At 38.2% G+C, this 26,209-nt stretch overlaps 1 protein-coding gene across 1 annotated transcript; it reads left to right on the top strand.

The window, feature by feature from the left end:
* Nucleotides 1-1,361: 1,361 nt before the first annotated feature.
* On the top strand, nucleotides 1,362-26,209 carry RELL1 (RELT like 1). The gene is made up of 7 exons (XM_063336589.1): nucleotides 1,362-1,495; nucleotides 12,393-12,638; nucleotides 14,492-14,563; nucleotides 15,790-15,847; nucleotides 18,460-18,699; nucleotides 19,341-19,528; nucleotides 23,083-26,209. Exons 1-6 carry the CDS (start codon nucleotides 1,408-1,410, stop codon nucleotides 19,519-19,521), a joined length of 885 nt encoding a protein of 294 aa, XP_063192659.1. The 5' UTR covers nucleotides 1,362-1,407; the 3' UTR covers nucleotides 19,522-19,528; nucleotides 23,083-26,209.

The following is a 26,209-nucleotide window of genomic DNA, read 5'->3' as shown; positions in this document are numbered from 1 at the left end:
CACAAAATGGTACTGATACACTATTTTTAAGGACATAATTTTCTGCATATTTTCTTTACCAGAAAAGAAGATTAGGGGGACACATCGGCTGGGCTGATTGTCCCAAATGGGAAGGTGGCAGTCTGGTATACTGAACCTAGCTGCAGATAGCTCTAGTCAGTGGCTGATAAGGATATTTCTGCACGCATTGTTGGTACTAGATGAAAAAATCATTCAAGAGTATGTCTGCCTTTATAATTATTGCAATATTGTTTCTTAAATGAATGGTGTTTTTTGCTTGGATATTTAAATTGAGTAAAAGCAAGTAAATAATTTAGATTAGAATAATTTAGAGTAATATATTTGGAACTACAGGGAAGCTATAATTGCCTCTGGCTTGATACAAGAATATGATGTAATTTCATGCCACGACAGTAGAAAAGCCAGTTGCAGATGCTGGAATATAGTGGGCCAAGATCTAAGCACCAGAGTTAGTTTACCAGAGTGTCAATCTAAGCTGGAGTTTAGCTGCGAAGAATTAAGGAATAAAGCATGAATTTAAAGCCTTGTGGCTGGGAAGAAGTAATAGGGTGCCTGTGAGCAATGTCCCCATGTGCTGACAGCTAATGCAGTGTCATAATTAAGTTTCCAAACACTTGCGAGTCTCCTGTGAGGACAGGCTGATAGGGCTGGGCTTGTTCAGCCTGGAGAAGGCCCTGGGGAGATGTTACAGCCCCTTCCAGTAACGAATAAAGGGCCTACAGGAAAGATGGGGAGGGACTCTTTATCAGGGAATGAAGTGCTAGGACGAGGGGTAACAGTTTTAAACTGAAAGAGGGGAGATTTAGGTTAGGAAGAAATTCTTCACTGCGGGGGTGGTGATGCACTGGCACAGGCTGCCCTGAGCAGCTGTGGATACCCCATCCCTGAAGTATTGAAGACCAGGCCGGACGGCGCTTTGAGCAACCTGGTCTAGTGGGAGGCTGGAATAAGACGATCTTTCCAGCCCCTCCGAACCCACTCTATGTTTCCACGAACGCTGCAGTGGTGGCGGCAGCTTCCACAAGCCCCTGCGGCCGCTCGGCAGCGGGGCGCGCAGTCAGCTCAGCCCGCCCCGTCTCCATCTTGCCCCCCGGCTGCCCGGGCTGAGGGGCCGGGGGCGGGCCGGCCTCAGGACACCATGTCCAGGAGCTGCGACATCAAACTGCTCCCCAGGCTTCCCCGCCGCGGCACGGGCCCGGTTTCCCCACGCGGCGGTTCCCGACATGGGTCACCGCCCCCCGCCTCAGGGAGGGCGGGACGCCCGGCCCTGGCACCGCCCCGCGCCAGCTGCTCGGCGCAGGCGCCTTGCGGGCAGGGCGCGCCCCGCCGCCGGTGGGCTGGGCCGGGCCGGGCGGCAGCGCGGCTGCCGAGGCGGAGGTGGCGGGTATGGCTCCGCCGGCGACGGGCGGGATCCCGCCGACTGCTCCCTCGCTGGGCCCCACGGCTGCCGGGCTGGGCAACCGCTCCGCTCTCGGTGGGTCGCTGCGGCCTCGGTACCTTCCCTGCGGGCGGGAGCTCCGCCGGAGGGGAAGCTTCAAGCCGGGAAGCCCCTGGGCTCCCGCCGCCGGCTGTGACCTCGGCGAGGGGTGCGAGCTGCCGGGCCCCGCCGGCCTCTCCCCCCAGTTCGGGTGCCTCGCTGCTTCTCCCCCGGGAGCTCCGCGGGGGGTGGCTCGGGGGTACCCGGCGTTTGAGCCCCCGCGCCGCGGCCCGAAGGAGAGGAGCAGGAGAGGGGCACGTCCCCCCTCCGCCCTGTCCCTGCCCTACTGCGGGGGGAGCCAGCGGGGGCGAGGAGGAGGGGGGTCGGGGCTTCACGGTGGCAGCGGGAGAAGGTTCGGCCGCCCGTCAGGCGGGAGGGCGGCTCCGGCAGCGCTGAGGGGGCGGGAGCGGCCCGTCCCGCTCCGGCGGGCAGGGGGGGACGGTGCCGCGCGTGTTCCCCCCCCCCCCCGGCTTCCAGCGATAAAACGGTTCTGAATGTCGCGACAGCCCCCCGCCCCGGACTGTTAACGTAATCAGGTATGGGAGTGGGAAAAAGAAAGAAAAAGACCCCTAATGAAGCGTACAGACTCGGGTCTGGCAGCTCCTCCGTAGCAGATTTCGCTTCAGGCTGCGATCGGGTGGCTCCCGGGGTAGAAATGCATCAAGGAATTGCTTCTGCTTCACTGTCTGTTGTGAGACTTAACTTGGTTTTTGGGAACTCACTTGACTGTAACCCTTGAGATCTCTGAAGAACGCTCGCACATGTACAAGCGCCAGAGGAAGTTAGTTTTAAATGACATTTTCTTTGTTTATCTCTAACCCCAAATGTTATGGTACTAATAATCTCAAAGTAAAACTGATTTTGTTGCCTGTGTTGTAAGAAGTGCTTTTTCGTGTGCCGTCTGCACTTCTCAAACCCTTGTGTTCAGGCTGATGCTCGTTCTTACCTGGTGTGAGTTTCAACTTGATCAGCGGTATTACTTCTGGCTGGTATATACCTGATAAGAGTGTACCGGCTTGTTTAGATAAACCTACGCTTAGCAGAAAGAGTTGGCATGACCATACTTATTAGCATAAAATTAGGCACAAAATGTTTCTAGTCTTTCTGTACTTTTGTACATCTTTTGTATGTTATTACTTGGTGCAGGCCAGCTTGGTGAGAAAGGATTGAGATTATTTACCGTCTGCTATTTGTTTTCCGAAAGCAAGAGGAATGGAGGGCTTATCAGCCAGTCCATCCTTCCCTTCAGGTGAGCAAAAGGAAATAAGTACCACTAGGCACAACTGGGTACAGTAGAATGGTTGCTAAAGATACGAGCATTATCAGACTTTTTTTTCCCCCAGCTAATCAATTTCAATGAAAGAGTTTAAGCGTCTTAAATTTCAAAAATTTGTGTTGAGTGGTAGTTGATGCTCTCCAAGGCCCTAGTTCTTATTTGTTTCAGGTTTTGTATGCAGAGTTAAGAGGAGGACTCCTCCCCTCTTCCCCTCCGGTTTCTTTAGTTTAAAAGATTTTTTTAATAGACAAAAAAATGAATTTGCTCTTTGATGGTTGTTGCTTTGGCATCTTACTGCATGTTTCTGCATGTGGAGATTATTATACAGTTGGCATCTTGAAGACAGTGTAACAGATGTTTTAGTAAACCAAGGGATGTGTATACATAGTTTTATACTAACTTTTAACAAATGTTTATACTCGGGATTGCTTTATTGAGCTTGAAGGCAGTGCAGGGCTGTTAGTATGCCATGTGCATTGGGAGGATTTAATAACGATAGCAGTAATTTAGTCTGGTGTATCTAGATGAATAGAATTGTACTTACCTAAAAGTTAGCAAGTCTAGCCGGAAATGGGAAAGCTATGAAAGAATTTTCTCCTTCCTCCGAGTTTGCTAAATGCTTTCTGTTGGTTTATCTGCTGTATCTTCACACGGGAGATACACTGCTTTTGATTAAAATTGATTTTTGACTCATCTAAACTAGTGTGGATGTTAGTTTGCATAAATGCATTGCTATGATGTATTTGGTAGCATTGTTTTAATGTTGCTTGCTAGACGCTGCTTGCACATGTAAATTCCGTGGTATGGAGTACTCTTAAGTATCTGGGGTGTTCAGGACGGATTTTTTTTTTCTTTAAACAGCCAAACTGGTGAAGTGTGCTTATTAAATGTGCATGGTAGCTGCATGCAGTGCATATTTTACTTGAAAACTGAAATTTGAGAAAAAGTTTTCCAACAGAAATGCAAAGCGTCAGTTCTGTGTATTTTTGCGGTAGGAGTTATGTGCAGCACAAGTAGTGACCAAAGCAATTATGCCGTAAGCACTGCAATTTTAACATTGCCAAACAGTGAAACATGAGCTTTTTGTCTCCGTATATGTTTCCACAGCGTTATCAACCGCACACAAGGAATGGACTTGAGTCTCTGTTACTGCCCTTCATATTGCTGTTTTTCCCTTTTTCATGTTTGGACTGACTGGGTGATGGGACAAGATGATTTACTAGGTTTGGTCTTCCTTTTTGGTTCCTAAAAAGCTCTATCTGGGAGAGTAGAGATTGCAATGTTTTAGTATTGTTGAGGGTTACGTGCATTATATGGTAATGCTTTTAGCTATAGTTTGTTGTTAATAGGATCTGTCCTTAGGTAGGATGCATCCCCTCTCTGAATCCCCATCCCCAGACTTTCAGGGAAGCCCGACTAAAACTTACTGCAGACAACATACTGAAAGTGTTGATAGGGAACATAATTCAGAAATAAATGTGGATTGGGAAAGAACTCATCGGGGCTCAGACTTATCTCTCAGGGGTCAGAGTAGAAAGCTGTCTTTGCAGACCTACTGCAAAATTTGCCCACGGTCACAATTTTTGTGGTGACTTCAGTGAACCAAAGACTTGATCTCTAGTTTAAGGACTCTTAGCAGGCTCCAGCTTGAGGAACTATGAAAGACTTGTGGTTTTATGGTTTTGAACACAATGTTGGGTAGGAAGGGTGCCGTTAGCTACTATGTTCAGGTAGGTCATCCCTGAGTGTTCTTAAAGTAGGTGCAGTTGGAACCATCTCAAAAGAAACGTGGTTGATCCTTCTGCTTGCTTTTCTGAGATGCTGCTTTTGACAAATCTAATATAAGTGTTGAGGTTTGTTCTTAACAGGAAACCTTAAACAACGTTGCTTACCCTCTAAGGGAATTGGCACTACTGTTACTAGTTGTCAGTATGATCTTTCATCATGTGGCTTCCTTTTTCTCATCAGACTTCCTGCTTGCTTCACTTCTGGTCCTATGTTCTGATTACGCTAGAAGTTGAGCGGAATTCACAAACTTGTTGAATGTTCCTCTTTGATGATAGGTGGTTTTCCTCTGTTATTCAGTTTATGCATATTCCCTAAAGTACAATTTCCTTGAACAATAGACAAGCAAATGGTAGGCAATAGGTTTTCTTCATTTAAGATTTTTTTCCTCTGGAAAATAAACTTTTCTTTTAACCTGTTCTTTGCTGCCTTTTCTAGTTTGCCTGGTCTCTTCTGTAGCTACCACCTTACTAGTAAGGCAGAGAAGCCCAAACATTTCTGAAATACCTTCTGTGTGTCTGTTTTTTGGCAGTGATATATTTTGACTTGTGATTGAAATTGCTTGTTATTTCATCTGCTTAGTTACGCAAAGGCAATTTGACTGCAGTGTCCAGAAGAGATAAGTACTATTTAAATCAGATAACTCTTAAAAAGTATATTTAATTTGAAGTTGCAGCAAACTGTTCTGGCTAAATTTACTATCATTAAAATAAATAAAACTTGTATTAAATCAGTACATAATTACCATCAGAGTTCTAAACAAATTCAGTGCTAAGCATTTGAATTAAGAATCTAGAAAATGAAATTAGACTTTGATAAAAGAAAGCTCTACTGCAGCTCTAGTAGAATGCTTTATTTTATACCTAAGTAAGTTGAATGTATTGAATGAAAGTAAATAGCTGATTTAGAGCTTCTTTCTTTTAAGGAAATATCCACCACTTCAGAAATGCCAAGGGACGTAAGGTAGCCATTTTTTGCATTTAATTAATTTCACTAAAACTCCGTTACCTTAGTAAGTTTTTCTAAAAATAAGTTAGTTTTGTTAAATACTTGAGTGAGGTATTTAGCGTGTATTTAGGAAATTGAGCTAATAAACAAGGGGTTTTTTTTTCTATTTTTATGCCTGAATTTAGAAGTGTGTAATTTGAAATCAAAAAAAGTTTGACTTTAAATGATACTTAAAATGAATGCTTTAAATGAAAGCGTGCATCCATCCACCTTAGATGTTCACCCTGGAGGTAGGAAGTGTCATTATAGTTTAATGCAGTTCAGAGTCTCCTTCCCCTGGAGCCGGGAGAGGATGAAGCACTAGGTATGATCATCAGGTGAATGGAGGTTGCTGCTGCCTGACCATTCCTCCTGGTGCCGTTGCCAATTTAAGCAGTCCTTTGATGATGCCCTTTAAACAGATTGTAGATCCACACAGTGTGTTGAATTAGAAGTGATACGGGTATGAAAGAAAGAAAAAGGAAAAAAACCCAAACAACAAACCCTGAACCAAAAAAACACTCAAGAAAACCATATTCTGCCTAAATTATTTTGAACCGTGGTTGCCCTTTTTCCACAGATGGGTGAACTGGCACATTAATGGTGAGGAGGCGGAGAAATATATAAGCTGATGTTGTTCCAGCCATGCTTAGCTGAGATGTTTGAGCAGATCATAAACCATATCTGAATATTTCATTTCTCTTGTACTTAAATAGGTTGTATATTGATCATATTTATAAATATGAATTACCATTAAGGCCAACAATAGTTTGTGTACTGTGAGACCGATATCTTCGTTTTTGTTCCTGAAAGCAGGAAAGACGATCATGTAACTCATTAAACGTTATGGAGAAGAAGATAGTGAATTTGTATGTACTTATTTTTAGCAGGTAGATTGCTGGAACAATCAAATTCATAAGATGTGAGCAAAGTTCTTTAAAAGGCATGCCATAAGAAATAAATGGTGTGGGCGCAATAGGCTAAATCCAGAGTAACCAAATAGGATTCTTTATCAGTAGAGCAGAGAGAAGATAACATCATTGTTTATGGGCTACTTTCTGTGAATTAAACAATACAAAAAACAACTGGAATGTGCTTGAAGTAAACAGCTAGATGTAAACTATGCTCAAGTTTAGTATAGGAGATTTAGAAAAATTAATGTAATGCATTACTTTAATGATGAGTTTTATATTGCTTATATAACAAACGGGTTTGATCTTTGTTACAAAAAGGGTTTATTTTTCAAGAATCTGAGTTGTTCTTTAAGCGATATTAAATATTTCTAGAGATTTCTCCTGTGCTTTATGAAAAGTTTGAGAATTGTCTATTTAGACCAATGCTAAAAGCAAAGCTTTGAGATAACCGGGGCTCATATCGGGGAGGTCCTAGTGATCGTGCCAAGCATGAAATCTTTTCAAGTACATGCAGCTAAAACTAAGGAAAGAGTAATTCTGTAACTCAGTGCAAAGCAGAGTCTGATATTGTGATAGTAGATACTAAAGGAGGAATTGTTCTGACTCTCTATTTGCAGTGAGAAAGAAAATAGGTGTGGAGGGCAAGTTTGCAGGATCTCTAGCCATGCTTGGCAGATAGTTGTCTAGGTACAGTTAATCCTGCTTTTTGACAGTGGGATGAAGTGCAATGACCTCTCTAAGGTGCTCTCATCTCACTTTTCTGAGTTTATGAAACCGCCAGAGGAAAGGAAGTTCGTTACAAAGCACTACCTTTGCTTACATGGTCTGCTCCGGCTTCATTCTTATCCCAGCCTTCAAGATACTGTAGTCTTGGAATATTTTTGTGGTCAAATGTTATTTTACTAATACAGAGGGCACAAAGTGTTTAACTAGAATGTTAATAGATATGTCTAGGCCATGTAAAAATTGCAATTTAATGAAGGATGAAATATTTTTTCATTAACGTGCTAACTTTTTTCTTCCTGTATTCTGTTTCCTAAAGGTGCTGTAAAATTTTCTTGAGCCATTGCTGAGATGGAGGAACATTATCTTTGTGTCAGAGTAGTGATGATCAGAAACAGTGTAAAAGACTTGTCTGAGGTTGACTGTCCTTATATTTTACTCCTTAGGTAAGGATTAAGTAAGGGCAGACAATATTGAAGTTCAATACCTAACATATTCCTTTTTAAGCAAACGAGTACACGGGTTCTGTATTAGTAGCACGAATGCAATCTGTGATCCGCAGCTTATGCATCACTTTAAGCATGCTGAATATTGCTTCATAAATCTTTTTAGATCACATGTTCAAGTAATTTTGATATGTAGGTATATGATGACAGGTATATAAATATGCCAGGACAGCAAAACACTGAAGGAAATGAATTTCTGTATGAATTGACTTGAGTCAAAGAATATTGCTATGGCCTGAACTTGTTATAAAAAAACATTGTGAAGCAACATCCTGCATCATGAGAATGAGGTAGAGACTATCAACAGTCTGTTAATCAGCATAATATGCCTCTGGGGAAGAGGAATAGGGAACATACAATGAATGATGTAGCTATGATTTGGGGACATGAAATATATTGCTCACTAGCTAGGTGAGCTTTTTTTTTTTGCATTATGTCAACTGCTGTGGTTTTTGAGGGCAGGCTTCTTGCCATGTGTAGGGTGTTTGATAATGAAAGCCGAGTGCTTTGCTCTGCTTGTGTGGTTACACGGCACCAAGTATTTGATCCGGGTGATTTCTTCTGGGATATTTTTGGTTTGCTTTTGGTGAATTTTTACATCTCTGAACATAAAATGAACGGCATCAAGCAGTTTATGGATTTTTTATCTATTTATATTAAAAGTTATCTATTTATATAGAAATATTATTGATTTAATTTTTTACTAGTAATAAGCAAAATACCTTGCAAAGTTGTTTGCATCTTGTTGAATTTTAATGGGAGAAATGGATTTTTAGATACCTAAGGACAACTGAAGAAAAAGTCACGTAGGCTTATCTATATAGGCTGGTATGTTGGAGTATCTGTTTGTTAATGAATATTTAAATGGAAAAAAATATTCAAGTATGTTTTCCTGACTAGTTCAAAAGCTCTCTAAATCTCAATCCAACTAGTTGACTAATCTGTGCTACAGAGTGTTCAGCTGATAAATTATGAGTTCTTCAACATCCTTTTGTGAGGGGGGAAAAAAGGTGCCAAGAGAGGCACAGTTCTGGCATTTTTTAAGTTTTATTTTACCTTGTGTAGGTTGCATCTATCCTTTGAGAATTTGTCTAGATTGTCATGACCTTTTGACTGCAGATTAGATCGTAGCTGATGAGGTTTTCTCATTGGCGTTTCAGGTGGCAGTCTATGAGCAGAAGTACTAAACTAAATCACGGAACAGATTATGTAGGTAGAAAAAGAAACAGAAAACAAAGAAACCCAAAACATGGTTCTTACTATGGAAGCTTTTACAGGCTGGAAATATCAACCTGAGTTTGGTTTGCTTTTTTTGGAGGGTGGAGATGGTATTTAGTGACTGCTCAGCAATGATCTGTCCTTGAAAATGTGATGTCACTGGAATTGCTTGTGAACTTCACATTGGCTCATTTACATAGATTTTTTTTTTTCATGTTTGCTGTCAACATTTAATAGTACTTGGGATGCATTTTCCTGTATCCTTTGTGCAATTGTTCTCTTTTGTTGATTGTATGCAGCTTTGTGAATCACTTTTGTATTTTAAATTGTATGTATGTTTTCAGGGGCTGTGTCAAATCAACAGTGTTTCAAGTTGATGATTTTAAAAAAAAATAAAAATGTAGGACATTATACTTTTTTTACATGTAATTAATCCTCATGCCCTTATTTTAGGAGCATACTCTGAGAGTATGGCTCCATGTTATTACAGTAACTTGAGGGAAGCTTGTTCTAGATGTATTGCTCCTTGTTCATGGTTGCTTGTTCCCTCACTTCAGCTTACTCAGTGTTTTGATAGAGCAGTTTCCCAAAATGCTGGTTATACTGATTCAGTAAAATGAGTGCTTAAAAGATGAAAACTTCTTGAGGTGTTTTTCTTAAACCTTGGTCATCTGGATAATCCAGTTTAAAACTGTTCTTAGGGCTATGGTCTGTCAGGAGCACAGCCAGTGGGGCAGCAGAGGACTGAAGGGGAAGGGACCTCTTAAAGCCGCTTTGCGTTTTGAGAAACTGTAATGAACTGCAACTCGGCCAGTCTGAAGCACGAGCCATCAGCCATGCGATAATGTCCACTCGCTGTCTAGGTTTGAAGTGGGAATTACCTACCATGGTTATAGAGAAATGTCAAGAGATGTTCCTTGTTGGGGCAATGCGTGTCACTCTTGCCACAGAGAGATGTAGAAAACCTGAAAAGTTGATTTGGAGTTTCTTTTTTTGATCCTCCTTCTTCCACTCAGTAGCTCGACTAGTAAGTGGCTGTTGATATCTTCGAAATAGTGTCATAGGTCTTTCCCATTCATTCTTAAAATGGATAATGTGCAGCAAAAGCCAAAACATCTGCCTATTTTTGTCGTATACTTGAACATGAAGGATGTTTATTTATTAGACCTTTCTGAGCTTGTGATGTATGCTATTTAAGTTGGATTTCTTAGATCTGGAGGTGTTATAGTTATCAAAATAACACTCCTCTGGTTTGATGGCTTTTCTCCTGCCTGGGAAGTAAATGAAGCTGTTTTGTGTGATTAAGTAGGGGGCTTTGTACCTCTTGCTACCTGATGATTTGGAAGAAAAAAAAAAAAAAGAACCATGGTATATTTAAACATGAATTATAAATTCTTAGAAAGCAAATAAACTGTATGTAAGATGAACCTTCTCAGTTACATGATTGTGTTGGTTAATCTTTCCTGTCTTTTGTTTCCTTGTAGTGTAAAGCAATTACAGTATTAAAGTGTTAAATTGTATATATTGTTCAGTTGTCCTACTCAGGCATAAGTTAAAGCTTCTAAAGGTTACTTATGTAGTAACATCTATATACAATTATCAGTAGGATTGCTGGCCTTTCTTAAAAGTGCATAGCTTTCTCTTTTGGTTTTGGGAGCAATCTACAACATCCGGCTTTGTGCAAAGCAAACATCCTGAGATTTTATTTTAGCATTTAGCCTTGTGATCTATTCAGTAGTTTGTTTGCATTTCTTTCTATTTTTCCGTGTTTCTAATATTGTCTAGAAAATCAGTTTAGAGAAATGTTTAATGCTTCTTTTTGCTAATGGGAATTTTATCAATTGCTATTTCAAAGAAGTGCCATTATTTTTTCACTTGTGCATTAGTTACTACTGAACTGACAGCTCAGGACTGTCCTGAAAAATTCAGAAATACTTTAAGAAGAAAAGGTTTAGTGTTTCATATAAAGAAAACTAAGGTAAATGTCTAACTGCAGTTTTAGAAATCTTTTCTTAGTTATCTGTTACCTTACTAGTATTTTTCAAATACAACTCAGTTGCACAGCCAGTGCAGTAGAATGTTTGTGAAATAAGTCTTTTGGCAATTTTTTGGAGGCTTACATTAATTATTTTTTTTTGAAGGGAGGGATTTGATTGCTCCAGACATTTCCATTGTGAAAGTGTCACTGTCACATAAATGGCTTTCTGATGAGTCTTCATTCCTTCAACCAGTTTGATTAATGGAAAGATTGTGAGTTGTCTTGTCCGTTTTAATACAAGTAGGTGGAAAATATGTTGAAATCATGTTAGATTTTTTTTATTAGTCTTTTTTGTTGTCATTCTTTCATACTCCAAAAAATTTTGTTCAGCTGAAGTGGAGAAGAATAGAGGGTAGAAATGCAGGAATATTCTTGCATGTTGGAAGACTAATAATTAAATCTTTATTATATGGGGTGGGGAGTGTGTACAAACTCTAGAGGCTCGGAAGGAATTCTCTGTATGCAAACATGCAATTTTGGATTTAGCGGAACAGTTGAACTGGTATACTTTTACTGAGATTTTATTTTAACTGTGTATATTGGCAATAAAAGTGGGCAAATATTGGAAGAGGTTGCCCAGAAATGTTGTGGAATGTCCATTCTTCAGATGGAGTTTACCTGAGCAACCTGATCTAATCAGAGCCACTTTTAGCAGCTTTTGGACTAATGAACTTCAGAAGTTCATTCGTAGTTCAGAAGGACAGTCTGTAAGGTGGAATATAGATCTGTTAAATTCAGAGTTTAATTGAAGCAAAAATGCTTAATTGTGGGTATTAAGTTAGTGTGTGCCTATGCTGCAACTTAAATTCTTTGCAAACAAAAAAAGCCTCTTTCCCATCCTGTTTCAAGTTTAAATACAAAATGGGATTATTCTTAACTTGTTTAAGATTTGTAAACCACCTGATGCTGATAAGTAGAGGGAAAACATTAATTCTTTTGTGCTGTGAAATCCCACTGCTAAGAAAAATCAAGGCTGTTTCTCTCAAACCTGATACTTTTTCTTTGCAAGAGTCAATAATAAATCCTGTACTTCCCTGTTCATTCTCTGCATGAACTTAGGACCAGAGGAATTGTATGGCATTTTCCTCACTGATGGGAACAAGGAGCAATGGTGCTATCGTTCTTCAGTGAAATATGTGAGCCCTCTCGTTGAGATTACGAGCCTATCAGGCTACAATATAATTTGTTCTTCACTGTTGTATTGAAGAAATAGAAATATCATATGGGTTTTTTGTATGTTAGATGTTTTGTAATCATTTCATGAAGAGGGTATATCTACTGTTATGGGTGTGAGTTCTCAGCCAGTAGAGTATGTGTTGCCCATTCAGGTCATCACAGAAGGTACATGACACTGATGCTAGGGGGATTTGGTCATGCTTGTAGTTTTCTAAATGCTTTCAAGGGATTTGCAGTGTATAGTAATAACTATGTTTATTTGTTTACGTAGGTAATGGAGAGCTTCTCCAGGTTTTATCAAGCTATGGCTTACAGACAACTACTTTGACAACTAAAACTGATGGCAATGATGGCAAGGCTGAACACCTAGAGTATATTGCCTTTGCATTGGTTCCTGTCTTCTTCATCATGGGTCTCTTGGGGATCCTCATCTGTCATGTCCTTAAGAAAAAGGGATATCGTTGTACGACAGAGGCTGAAGAAGTAGAAGAAGAAGAAAAAGTTGATGAAAAAATAGGTAATCAACAAGTATAGTAAACAACTTCTTATTTCTGTACATTGCAACTACTATGGAGTAATTTATTGTGAGACTTCTGTAATTTCTCTGTCTATATTTGACATCAAAGCAGTATTAAGAAAAATATTTTTATTACCATTATATGTCTGTTGGGTTTTGATCTTTGCCAGTCAAAACTAGGAGTGTTCCAATTTCCCACGCAAGTCCTCTAACATCAATTAAGAGCTTACAGAGGGATCAAAGTACCCAGTGTATTTGTTTGCAACTATACACTGCAATTGGAGTCACCAGATTACTTTTCTGCATTCCACATGCTGTTAGTAACAGTATTATTATACATAGCTCTATCTGAGGAGTCACAAAAAACTGCCTTTTAAAGCCTAAAATCTTAGTTTTATGTTTAGCAATCTTAATTTGTTCCTGTTGTGCTATCATTCTCATCTCCCCTCTCATAAAAATGAGCCTTTGGACTGACTGTCTCCGTTCTGGTTTATGTAATGTGTGTGCTTATAACGTTTTCTTAAAGGTATCTTTGGTTTTGTTCTAACATTTGTTTGTTTGTGCTCTTGTCTTTATGGTTCCTTATTCCTGTCTTCTCTTACTTGGGGAAAAAAAAAAAACCAAAAAAACCAAGAAAGTGTGTTTTCACTTGGGAAGAGCTGTAGTAACCCAGTATATCATTTGGCTAAGTAAATACAAGGGCCAAGTCACTTGTAAATATTTGGGCCTCTTCCTTTCTCCCAATTAATTACCGTCAGTAGGTTCATAACAAGTGCAAATTACAGTGGCTCTGCAGTAAGGGTAGAGCCATGTGGGGCAGTAATAAATGATGTGTCAGCATGTTCTTAAGCAATTCCCACCTGGGGCATGTATGCATGAGTGGGACTGTCTGATCTGTTAGTTCACCTGAGTTGTGACAGCAATGCGAGCGGAAATGAAAGGGGGACAACTCTTAGGTCTTAGTTTGGGTTAGCAGCTGTGTCGAAGTTGCATTGCGAGGTTGCAGGTATGAGGATGAAGAGTGGGTACAGAGATGGGTAAGCCCCTAAATTACTACTAAGAGACAAATTTAGGGTCTTGCCTATCAAACTTGCCTCAATCCTGTGTATTGATTTTATTTTTTTTTGGTAAAGATAGTCATAACAATTATTAGGGAAGGGCAGAGCTGTGCCTTTTAGTTGTTCTGCTTCTCTTCCTGATCTTTCTCTGCCTTCTGAGGTTATTCTGGGGAGGCTTCCAGTATTGTTAATGGGTGCAATCGATTCCAAAAGTGTTTAAGTATGGTCATGAGGTTTCTTTTCTTAAATCCCTTGCTCCTGTAGTCATAGGAGATTTTTTTTAATTAAAAAAGTCAAATATTATGTCCTTGTAGCTGTAGTGAAAGGCTTAAATTGAATCCCTCTTATACTAGAAGATGATAATACCTATTTTAGAATAGTGACTTGAGACAGTTTAATGATTTTTGTTTGTTTGTTTCCTCCCTGTAGTTAGGATTAGAAATGCTGCTCTCTTGTTTGTCTCCGTATGAGCTAGAGAAGGAATTTTGATGTATGCTTGTGAAAATATTGAGTTTATTCAGCTCTTGGATAAATATGTTAGAGCCGATATGTAGATTCCATAAACTTGTGTTTATATTTTTTTCTGCATAAGGATTAAAAAGTCTTATATAAGCTTTCTCTCTAAAGTGACAATAGACCTTGTCTTTTCTTTATGTAACTTTTTCTGGTGTGTGTGGTTTGTTGTTTTTTTTGCTTTGGCTTGAGGTTTTCTTTTGTTTTTACTTTGTTTTAAAATAAATAAATTCTTGATTTATAAGGCCAAGATATTGACAACATTTTTATCTCCTTGCACAGAAATGAATGAAACTATACATGAAAATAGCGACACTGTGGGACAAATTGTTAACTACATTATGAAAAATGAAGGTATAGTATTGCAATATTGAAGTTATGAGCCTTTGTGATGGTGTTCTATAACAAATATGTTTTTTCAGATATTCTGAAGTATGGTATGTTCATGTGTTTTCATTTAATAACCATTTTGTACATGCTTAACTCTTTGAGATTGCCATCAGAAGGCAATAACTTCAAAAAAAATAGGGAAGTTTTTTGCTTACCTGAAAATTCATTTGTATGGTAAGTTTGGTTCATGCATTTCTTCATATTTTAACTATTTGGGTGTTTGGTTTTTTTTTTTTGGTTCATGTTTTTGTTTTGTTAGTGAAGTAAAAACTAAAAGTTGCTTTCTTAATGGCAATGTTTAAAGCATGTGAAATGTTTATGGTTTGACCAGATTAAACTTGTTGTCTTGAAATGATTCCTGCAGCTGTGGTCTGATGAAAGGCTTGTGCATAATTGAGACAATAGGGTAGACTAGTGCTAATGCTGAATTTTTAACATGGTATCTTCATGCGTTGTGTGTGCAAAGTAAAGGATAAAGAAGATATGACTGAAAAAATAAGATTACACTGAAGTAGCCTATGGAAAGGCTGGTTAGTTCAGAACATATTTGCCCAGTTGAAGAAACATTTAGGAGACTGCATGTTTTTATAGTATAAGAACCTGTAGCCTTTTAATATTACATTTGTATAAATCGAAGTTCTCCTAAGCATTGAACTTGCTTTGAGTTGCTTCTGAATGAAGACTAATCCTTTGGAAAACCTGTTCTTGGGTCGGGTTTGTGTGGTTGTTTTTTTTGTTGTTCCCCGCCCTTAACTGTTAGGGCTTTGAGCTTGTGTATTTTTGCTCGAGGTTGGGATTAGGTCCCCATGTTTTTTGTGGGTGTGGTTTTTTTGGTTTTTTTGCATTGCTTTATACATGCGAGGTGGTGATATTCCTGTGGTCAAATGCATGTTTCAAAGTTTTTAGAGATCTTGCTTGGGAGTGTTGTGCATATGGCTATGTTATATGGCTTGTATTGGGGCAGAGCTTTGACTGCAATATGAATTGTAATTTTAGTAGCTCAAGAAAATTTCATAGAATTATATTAACACTTCTTTGCATAATTTGCTCTCATGCCCTTTTGGAGATATACGTAATGCAGTCATCTTTCTTTTAGAAGAAATTTCTTTGAGGACCTTTAATTTTGCTGTTTGTTTTTTCTAAAGTTAGAGCTGTGCAATTTTGAAGAATTCTATTTATTCTCATTGCAGCAAATGCTGATGTGTTAAAGGCCATGGTAGCAGATAGCAGTGTCTTTGAACCTGAAAGGTAATTACTCATCTTTTTAATGTATGTTTCCTGAGGCAACTAAAACTGTACCCTTTCAAAGGGTTTTATTTCCTGAATTATCAGCTAAGAAGATGATACGTTGATTCCTTGTGGTGTCTCTGAGTCACTAAATTTTAATATATGCTCTGGGTTAGCAACTGGCTCTTCTGGATATGTGTTCCAGGTGTGTAACACTGATTTATTGCTTTTAGGGCTGAAGATTTCCAGAGGCTGCAAATACTTGTTTGCTTTAGGGTGAAGTTACTTACAAGTTGCCTTAGTCCAAAGCTACTCTGGCTTGAAAGAATATATGCAGCACTCATTTCATTTGTGTATGGATGCTAACTTAAGAGACATCTCTTTCTGTGTCTCCTTCTGGCTTACTTTTTTCTTTATAGTTGTGGTAATAATATACGTTGGCTGACTTATCTCTTTTTTTTTACTGCATGCCTATTCAGAGAATTACGTAAAGTAGTTCAGCCCTTCAGCTGCAGACGCATTATTTGTATGAAAGTACTTGTATCTGTGCATAAGTACCTTTAAACTGTATCTTTAGTACTCTAAATACTCTTCATATGTAGTCCCGTGTTCATATTCAAGGCAGAGAAGACGAAGGTTCAAGTAGTACTGTGTCACTAATAAAAGAAGTGGGAGTGTATAGTTTTAGCAAAACAAATAGTTGAGTATGCAACCACTTACCTCGTGGTTTAACAGTGTGAGACTTGGTTATTGAACTCCTCTTGTAAGTTCAGGTTTTTTCTTATTAAGTATAGGAATTATTTTTAAACTTTATGGTGCAGCAGAAATATTTGTTTGAATTTTAACTCAGTCTTTTTGTGTAGGTATAGGTATGCTTGCTGTTATTTTGGGAGTCTTAGACTATTGTTTCAGTGATGAATTAAAATACAAAGAGTAGGGGAAGGAAAAAATGATTGTTTGCTCTTAGATAATTTCTGACAGATACTGCTAAAGCTTTAATTACTCAAGTGCAAATCCACTGTATTTCACAGTACGTTCAATGGGCTCTGAAACTCTTCTTAACTATAGGAATAGTCATGGCTAAGTAAGATCTGCACTTCTGCCACTTAAAGCCATCAGTTCCTATCTTTGCGTCGGATGTCGAACAGATTTTATTTCCCTTATAGCGTTTTCTTATTTATTTGAAGACCATTGAATGTCTTCTGTCAATATTTTTTGTTTTAAAAATAAGCATCCAAGTAACGCCAGTCTCTTAATGGCACATTTTATTTCTGTAATTTGTTCTTTCTGTTCTCCTCTGGAGTCTCTTCAGTCTCTTAGTATTTTTCTTAAAATAAAATTTTTAAAGCTGGATGAAATGTTCAGTTGAGGCGTGATTAATGCTGAGTAATGTAACTTCAGGTTCACAGGTTATATTCCTGTTATCTCCACTGTGAAATTTGTCCGTTTTAAGCACCAACATCATAATGATTCACGTTGAGCTTCTGATCTTCACCTTCTGTTTCTTAAGAATGATTATCTGGCTAGTTGCTTTTTAATTTGTGTTTGTAAATTTTTTCTACTAAAGCACTGAAATTTGTGTTTTTCTTACTGCAGTAGATCCAGTATTTTTAATAAGATTTATGTATGTGTGAATGTGCCTTTAACACACATGCTCTGTTCTGATCGTCCGAACTTCTCATCTTGTCATCTACAAGTCACTATGGATGACAGAAATTAGACCCAAATTAATGGGTACTTTAGCCATTCTTTTCCATTACCCAAGGAACTATTTAAAACACTTAGTATCATCAGGACCAAAGTAGCCACATTTAGTATGTCTTTCCAGTTTCATAGTAGGCTGCTGATACACAACTTTCTGGTATGTCGTGTTCTTTTTTTTTTTTCTTAACAAGTTGTGCTATCTTACACTACCGTAATTTGGCCTTTAATGCACTGAGCTCTAGCTTGCTTTAGGAGAATGCATTGCAAGACAGTGTCAAAACTGATGCTGAAGTCCAAAAATGTACATACTCTGCTTTCTATCTATGCTATCTGCTTTTCTGTTTTAGAATATAATTAGATTGATTTGATTAGATATTCTCAATAAATGCCTTTTGGAGGTTGTACTGCTTTTTCTTTCTTTCTTTTAAAAAAACGATTTTCTGAAGCTTAAGCTGAATGATCTGTTGATTCCTTTTCATGGCAGAAGTTTTAGTTTTGCCTCTGCAGTATTGTGGGACTGTGCTCTTCTGTGAGTTCTTAAAGATACTGTAACAATTCTGAAATACTTTCTGTAGTTTTCCAAGTGTGAATTTAATCAGCTAATTAGATGTCTTCATCAGTATAAGTCCATGTGATCTGTTCTCTTCTATTTTAGCCTCTTTTTTTTTTTTCCTCCTCATTTCCTTTCCCTTTGTGTTAGTTACCTTAACCACGTGGCTGCAGCTGAATTAATTTTTGGAAGTGATTTTTAACTGCAAAAATATGATATTGGAGGGAACCTTAAATCAAACATCCTCACAAATAAATGGTCCCTGAAAAAACTAGCTATTTACTAGACATAACTGAAGGTTATATTTTGTCCTTTTTTCCTTTTTGAGAAACAGGATTTTATAGTAAACACCAAATTTCCTTTACACTTTTTCCTACAGCCCTTTATCACCTACCTCTCCTGGGAGTCCAGTGAGTCCAGGGTCTCCTTTGTCACCGGGTGCTGTTCCATTTAAACACAGCTGCAAAGGCCATCACTTCCATACTGTTGGAGGAGTAATAGAAAAGGATGTTTGTACTCGTTGTAGCCACAAACGATGGCATCTTATAAAGCCAGCGCACAAATCTAAAGAGCACAGAAGAAGTCGTCTTGGAGAAGTTACAGTCCTTTCTGTGGGAAGGTAAGACTTCCGTCATTGTATACTTTTCCTAGGGATGCTACAGTGGCCCGTGTTGCATCAGATTTCTGTTGAATCTACTCTGTTTATAGCATCAGTGATTGTTTTTTGTAAGCCTGTTACTATTTGTCTGAAGTTATTTCTGGTAGAAGTAAATGTGATTTATTTTTATTTTAGATCTGTGTAAATAGATGGGGATTTACCACAGATATAAATCCAAAGCTATTGCGCTATTGATACTGGCTAAAAAGAAACAAGGAGTGCACACTAATAAATTCCTCTGTTTCTGAATTTGATTTTTCTCAAGTAAGTGTTAGCTATAGAAACCATTCTGTTTTGTTATTTTCTAATTCCTAGCTTATGTTGTAGTTGTCTTAGAAAATTATTGTTCTATGAAGTAGTATGCAATCTGTGAATTCTACTTTAAATCACAATTCCCTGAGAAAGTGTGATTCGGCAGTAGTATTAAAAGTACATGTAGGTAATAGGAAGGAAGATTGCTCCAAAGTGAAGCTGGGTCCCTGTTGGGTGTCTGTCTAGGTCTTGGGACCTGAAAACGTGTCCCTGTCCCTGCACTGGGTACTGAGAAGGATCTAACTAATCTCTAGAAAAATATAACTGAATCTTTCTTTTGCTTACCTCAGATTTAGAGTCACGAAAGTGGAGCACAAATCGAATTCCAAGGAACGGAAGAGCCTGATGTCTGTTACTGGTGTGGAGAGTGTCAATGGTGATATGCCGGTCACACCTACGAAACAGGAAGACAGCGAAACACCCGCCACGCTTGAGAAACCGGAGGCACAAGAGAGGAGAAGCTCAGAATAAACTGCAGGTATCGAACACTGGGAACTAATATTGGAAGTGGTATGTTGTGAAATAAGTGAAGGTCATCAGTAAAGAGAAGTGAAGTCAAAAAATATATCAGTTCTGTGTGAAAACTCCTCTTTCAATTTCAAAAGTTTCTACAGAAGTCTGCAAAAATTACATTTGATCACTGAGTTAATGATAAATTGGTAAAGGTTAAATTATCCACCCAATTCTTATTTAATTGTTCATTTAGACTTCGTAATTAGAGTAGGTGTTGAAATAAAAACTACTGAGCAGAGGTGGCATCACTGGTCCAAGAAATAAAATATCTGCATATTACTTTTTGGCAATAATGGTTCAGATGGTTCAGATTTAGTGGTAATGTGCTTGTTACCCACAAGAGACAAACACTGCTGACAGCTGCGTCTCTGGAATAACTACAGTGCTGCTTCCTTATGCTTGCTGCCCTGTGCCGTGTGCCTGTATAAGGTGACTGCTTACTAAGTACTTCTCTGATAGATGAGTGGAGCTTTGGCTAAAAAGAGTGGAGACACGTGAAAAGGCTCATGTCGCAGGGATCTATGGTAGGTTACTAAACCAGGGATTTTCTTGTGAGTCATTAAACTTAATGGGGTACCTCAAGCAGTTCACTTGAGCGTGTCAATAAACGTGTCTGGCATAGTTTTGGAATGCACCCCTGACTATTTTTTTTTTTTTTAACAGTTAAGAATGGCGGGGGGGCAGGGGGGGAAATACCCTGTTAAGATAATATGGTTTGCTTCTAACTGAGGGCACACTGATAATCTGAAGGGGAAAGGTGATATTACACAAATGGGATTCAAAATACAGAGCTTGACCCTTGGGGAAAGAAAGGGTTCTGGGGTGACAAAATAAAGGCACTGGATTTGATGAAAGCGAACAAAGTGCACAGAGCTGAACTCTATGTATGCTGAGAGAGAGGATAAAGTCATGTTGTGTCAGCTTGGTCCAGTTTCAAACACTCAGTAACTTCAAACATAAGAGGGAAATACACAAGTGGAAATCGGGTATGTTTAAAAATGTAACAGCACCCGAACCCAATCAGGTGTCTTGAGGTTAAATTCTGAAAGGCCAAAGAACAAGATGTGGCCTCTTCTTTATATCCCACTGCTTATTCGTTAAGAAAACATTCTGTAATTGTATCAATTTAGAAAGGAAGACAAAGTAGACAGCTGGTATGCAGTGGGATACTTCCCCCCTACCTTAACTGGCAGCACAGGTATAACTGTTGAACCAAGCAGATGTGTTTGTCTGGACTCTGCCTCATCATGAAATTATACCAATTTTTTTGGAACCATTGCCATAGAGGAATAAAGACTTGGAGATGTGCTGTGCTTCCAAATGTTTAAAAAGGTGTGGAGGGTAATGAAGTAAATTGTTTGTTTTGCTCAGTGGGTAAGGTGGTAAGTAGTAGGCTAATTTGCAAGGAGGTGGAGTTCAGGTTTCAAAAATTAAGAAGTTGGAATAAGATGTTGTGTCTTTATTGCTGGACATTTGGAAGACCAGACTGGAAAATGCTTGTCAAAGCCAGTGTAAGTACAGCTCGCCCTGCCTTGGAGGTAGGTAACAGGCTGTAAGGATAGGTGGGGTTTTTGTTTTGCTTTTTGTTCTGTGGCAAATTTTGGCAAATCATAGCTTTCTATTGGCCGCTGTCTCACTGCTGCTCTGTAATCTGTGAAGGATCTACAGATGTCAGTGAAAGACAAACTTTAGTCTTATTTTCTGATTCAGAATTATCTTTTTGTGGTCAGGGTTTTTTGCTGTTGCTTCTTTTTCCTTTCTTCCCTTTTTAAAAATCAATATCAGCTAAAGGCCGTAGGAGATAACCTCTTCTTCACTGGCTGTATTGGCATTTTCATGCCCAGCTAATTGTTTCGTTACTCCTGTGACTATTTTTTCTTTTCTGTATCTCTAATGGTAGCATGATCAGACTGTTCGTAATACGATTTTTGACTTAAAGGCAGACTAGTTATTTCTTCTTTAAACATTAGAAATAGAAAGAAAAAGGTGTATCTAAAAATGAAGTTAATTCCAGTGCACTTTGATTAAAAAAAAAAAAGAAAAAAGGCATCTTTTGAAATCAATCTAAAAATGTTTTGTAGTCCCGTTTTCTTTCTAATTTGTTTTTCCTCTCCTAAATAAGAAAGCTGTTCCCTGTAATTACCTAAAAGTTGTTCTCTAAATTTAAACCATTACTACTGTAATCTAAAAATAAGCTGTTCTCTAGAGGGATATGATAGTATAGCTATAAAAAATTTAAATGTCCATCTATGGCAGCTTTTTATTGTAAAACTTCCCTTGGGATGAAAGTATTGCCCTTTCTGTAAACAAATGTTCTAATAGCAGAGAAATGGTTCCGTGGAATCTCTTGTAAAGGTCTCTTCAGTCCAACAGAACTGTTTTGTAAATCATCTGGGAAACTAGCCAGGCCTGTTTGAGCACTACAAAAAATAAACAGATCTTGCTTGAAAGACTGTGATACTGTTCCCTAGTGTGGCTCTAGATCAGGTTTTGTCCAATGTGATGAAAAGCTGTTCACATATGAACAGGTAGTAATTAGACCTTAACTTCAATTACTTATTTCAGACATCTAATAAATTATTACTGTTTAATTTACTGAAACTGAACAGATAAGCAGCACTTAAGACTTGTGTGTCTCCAGCCAATAAATTTATGACAAATAGCATATAGTTTTGGAGAACTTGGCTCAGATCTTCAGATGCAGAGGAAGAGGGTAGACACGAATGTGTGTTTAGCTGCTGTCAGAAAAGGTTTGTTCCGGCATTTGGAGGCAGTAGATTTGTGCTTTGTGGCCTGACTTCAACCTCTGTTACTGAGAGTTCCTGTATGAGATGGAATTCCTGAGTTGGGCAGTCCCCGAATGACATAATATTGCTGGTTGCTTGTGTTCACTGCTACTCTAGAGTTCAGGGATTTTTTTCCCCATAAACTGACATGCTCTTAGTATTTCCTTGAAGCGACCTCAACAGTGTTTCAGCTTATCCTAGTGTCTTGCTGGCTGCATCATTTGAAGTTGTAGCATGTCTTCTCCATGTGTCCAAGGTCCATGTTCTCAGCAGCCTCCATTTCATCAGTTGAGTTTTATTTAAAATATGCTTAGTGGCACATAAAAAAAGTAGTAGATATACAGCTGATAGTCAAAGTCAAAATTTTGAGTTGAGCTCTTGCACATCCACTGTAAGCTATCAGGTAAACAAAAACGTAAGGTACTGGTGCACTGAAGCTACGTGACACTTTCCATTCCTAGGATCCTTCTCAAAGTTTGTGTGCTTTGTGCTGTGATGTGATTTGTCAGTTTGTCCATGTGTTTGTCCATCCTTTTCATGGCTACCAGCTGAATTTTTAGTTCCTCCTGTTTCGGATTTCACGTGCTAAACTTGAAATGCATGGCAACCACTTCATGCAGTTGTGGCATTTTTGTTCCATTTCAAAGCATCTGCTAACTTTTCAATTGGCGTATTCATCCTAACAGTAATTTTGCTATTTAGGTTATTTTTCAATTGTTTTCTTCTCTTGCAGGTGGAGCTTTTAGAAGAAACTTGTCTGCTAGCACTTTGGAGAAAACCGAAAACTCCCAGGAGACGCATACTATTTAAGGAAATATATTTATGGCACTGTAGCATTTTACAAGTTCTGTGATGGCGTCCATGCAAGGTTAAACATTTAACGGGCTTTCTCCAGTAAAGTCAGTAAGATTTAGACACTTAAGTGCTGTTGAGCTGTGTGGACCTCATACCAAATGTTGGGCTTCATCTTGGAAAGAAAAATTACATATCAGGTTTTGCACAGGAAAAGTTAAAAGCCTTATCAAATAATCTTAATTTTTTTTGTACTTAATCAAGCATTTTTAATGAGCACAATATTATGAGTAATGTGATTACTCTGTGGGTAAACTGTGTTCACCCCTCTGGTCCGTCTGGATTTTTCTCCTCTGTTCTTCCCCTTCAGAATTGGCAAGTGTTTGCTGAAGATAAAAGCCAGCCTTTGGAAGATTAAAATATTCTTTTAATCTAACTGCTAGTAGCCAAGCAAACAAGGAAATAATTATGTCAGCCAAAAGCTGCATGTGTGCCTTTAGTAGTACATAAGCCCTCGGACTCTGTGAAGAGCATTTCACAGGACAGAGCGGTTCAGCTATATGCAGACGTTAAATTAAATTGTCTTTCTCCTTACTACTTAACAGAGGCTGAAGAGCATCTTTTTCTATGCAATTGGGTGAGCTCTTGGGAAGGTTCCTTTCCTCAAGGACACTCGTTCTCCTGCTTCCTTGTTACTACTCGCTCATATTTGAAGAATGCCTAAAAGTTTTGCCTTTCTCTTTTATTTTTACCCACAGGTTCCTTATTAAGCTAAGGCAACATATTTCAACCATTAGATAAGGATATGGAATATTTGGCATTAAAAATCCGTGGAGTATATACTAAAGTACTTCAGAGTGGCTTTATTGGACTGAGGGTAGCTGTTTTCATTAGCACCAAATCTTAAGCCAGTGTCACTCCCTTCATGTTTTAAGAGTGACTTAACTGCTAAAAATACCAGTGATGGTTTTGTGATGTTAATTCTTTGTGTCTACTTATCATGATCTCTGCTTTGTCCCTGCAAAGGGAAATCTTTGCAACACTTCAGCAAATTTTGCTGTGTAATAGAAACTGAAAAATAACATTTGTTCTTAGTGCCTAAGAATATAAGCTCTAATGTAATGCATTTTAGTAGACATTGCACTATATTCTAAGAATGAACTCAATGAAAATCAATGTTGGTTTTGGAATTGATTTGTTTTTAATTAATACTTTCAATACTTTTAATTGAAGTGCTCTAAACTGTGTTTCTCCTTCATATCTGAGAATCAAGTTTCTTCATCAGTTTATGCAATGTTAACAATCAGTGTGTACAAAGATAAAAATTAATCTTCTTGCTTATGTATTAGATACTCCCACATCTTGTCAGGAAACATTAAGTTAATTTCACTCTTGCTGAAAGTATGTGCTGCTGATGGTCTTCCTTCTACTTGGGTCCATGAGATACTGACTGGACCTATCAATATGTACTTTTCACTGATGCCATATTTGCCAAAAAAACCCACTAAACCCACCACCCACCAAAGCTCTGAAAAGAATAAATGGTTTACTGTTGCTTTTAAAATTGATATTTTAGACATAACTGTTCATTCTTGAGGACCCAAAATAACTGTTTTGCTAGGACTGGAACTTGTGTGTTTAGCATCCCTGCTTCTATTAATTTATACCTGGCTTATGGAATTGCTTCAATAATTAAGTATAACATAAACACCAAGCTCACGTTACAGGCATATATTTAATAGTCTTGAATTGTTTTTCTTCTTCAAGCTTCACTTGATTATTTGAATGAAAAGCTAATGTTTCTGGAAGAATTGGTTATAGTAGTTAGCTTTCAATTTGCAAGAGATTGAGAGCTATGAGTAATAAATGTTACTGGGAAAAGGGAGTATTGGGCAAAACCTAGCAGTTTCAAATAATTTTCAGAAAGGAGATACACAGTTACAGACTGTCCCAAAAGCTTAAAAAAAAAAAAAAACCAAACCAAAAAAAAGGGTTTTCTTTTGGTAATACTGTGTTTTGATACATGATGGGTTAGTACTGCAAGTAAATTTGCTAAAAGGGTGGAAGAAAGTTTAAACAGAAATATGTATTTTTTTACTTAATTTAAAAGTAGTTTCTATTTTGATTCCATTGGGAAAATGTAGAATTAAATATATTAAAATGTCTTAGATATGTAAAACATTGTTTACCTGTATAAAATACATACATAAGGTATTATAATACCTGATATGTGCAAGAATGTAACTTGTGAACTGCTACTTCAATAAGAGGATTTGGAAACTGTGCCTATTTCATTGCATTTAACACTACACCCTGCTAATTTGTAGGGGTATGGATATTGCCATATTAGTCAGCCTTTCTTAAATTTGCGTATCAGATGTATTTTAACAAAATAGTTTATATACGACTTTTGTACTACCAAGCAGTAAATAAAAAATAATTGATTCTTGAGTTTGCTTGTGAATTCCTTAAGCTTGCATCCATGTGTGAAATTTAGTGTTTGCACAGTCTTAATGTGTAATGCAATCTCTTTGCATCTTAAGTTTTCTTTATGGAGGTAGTGAGAAGATTAGGTGGTTGTGTGATGTACTTCAGGGCAGTTTTATTTTGAGAAAGAACAGTTGCAAATGTTACTTTAGTTCCATAGTTTATATGGGAAAGAAGAAAATCTATGCTATAACCCAAGCTGGTATCTGGTTAGATTAAGGACCTTTTACCTTTAAAGTATCAAGACTTTTGACTTTTTATTGTATTTGAGCTTTTAAAAAATACAAAACATTCTCTTTATTCTCAATTGTTTTCATAAGGTGTGGAACAAAGAATTACAAATGACAGGAAGCTCTTTGCTGTTGTTTCCTCTGAGCCTCTGTCCCTCTGTGATACTACAATGCTTAATTTGTTACATTACACTCTCACAGGTGACTATGATCTGTAAATGGCATTAAAAATGAGTTTTGCTGTACGAGTAGTGTGAAGGAGGCTCAAAGCAAGTTGTGGCTAGCTGAGATGTAATTATCGGTGTACCATCCTGTTTGCAGTTTTGTGTTCTTTATTTCAGTGTTCCTAGC

The sequence above is a fragment of the Chroicocephalus ridibundus genome, chromosome 5 (genome assembly GCF_963924245.1).
Source record: "Chroicocephalus ridibundus chromosome 5, bChrRid1.1, whole genome shotgun sequence".
NCBI lineage: Eukaryota > Metazoa > Chordata > Aves > Charadriiformes > Laridae > Chroicocephalus > Chroicocephalus ridibundus.
Note: the sequence above shows the minus strand (reverse complement) of the source record. Positions and strands in the feature narration are given on the sequence as shown.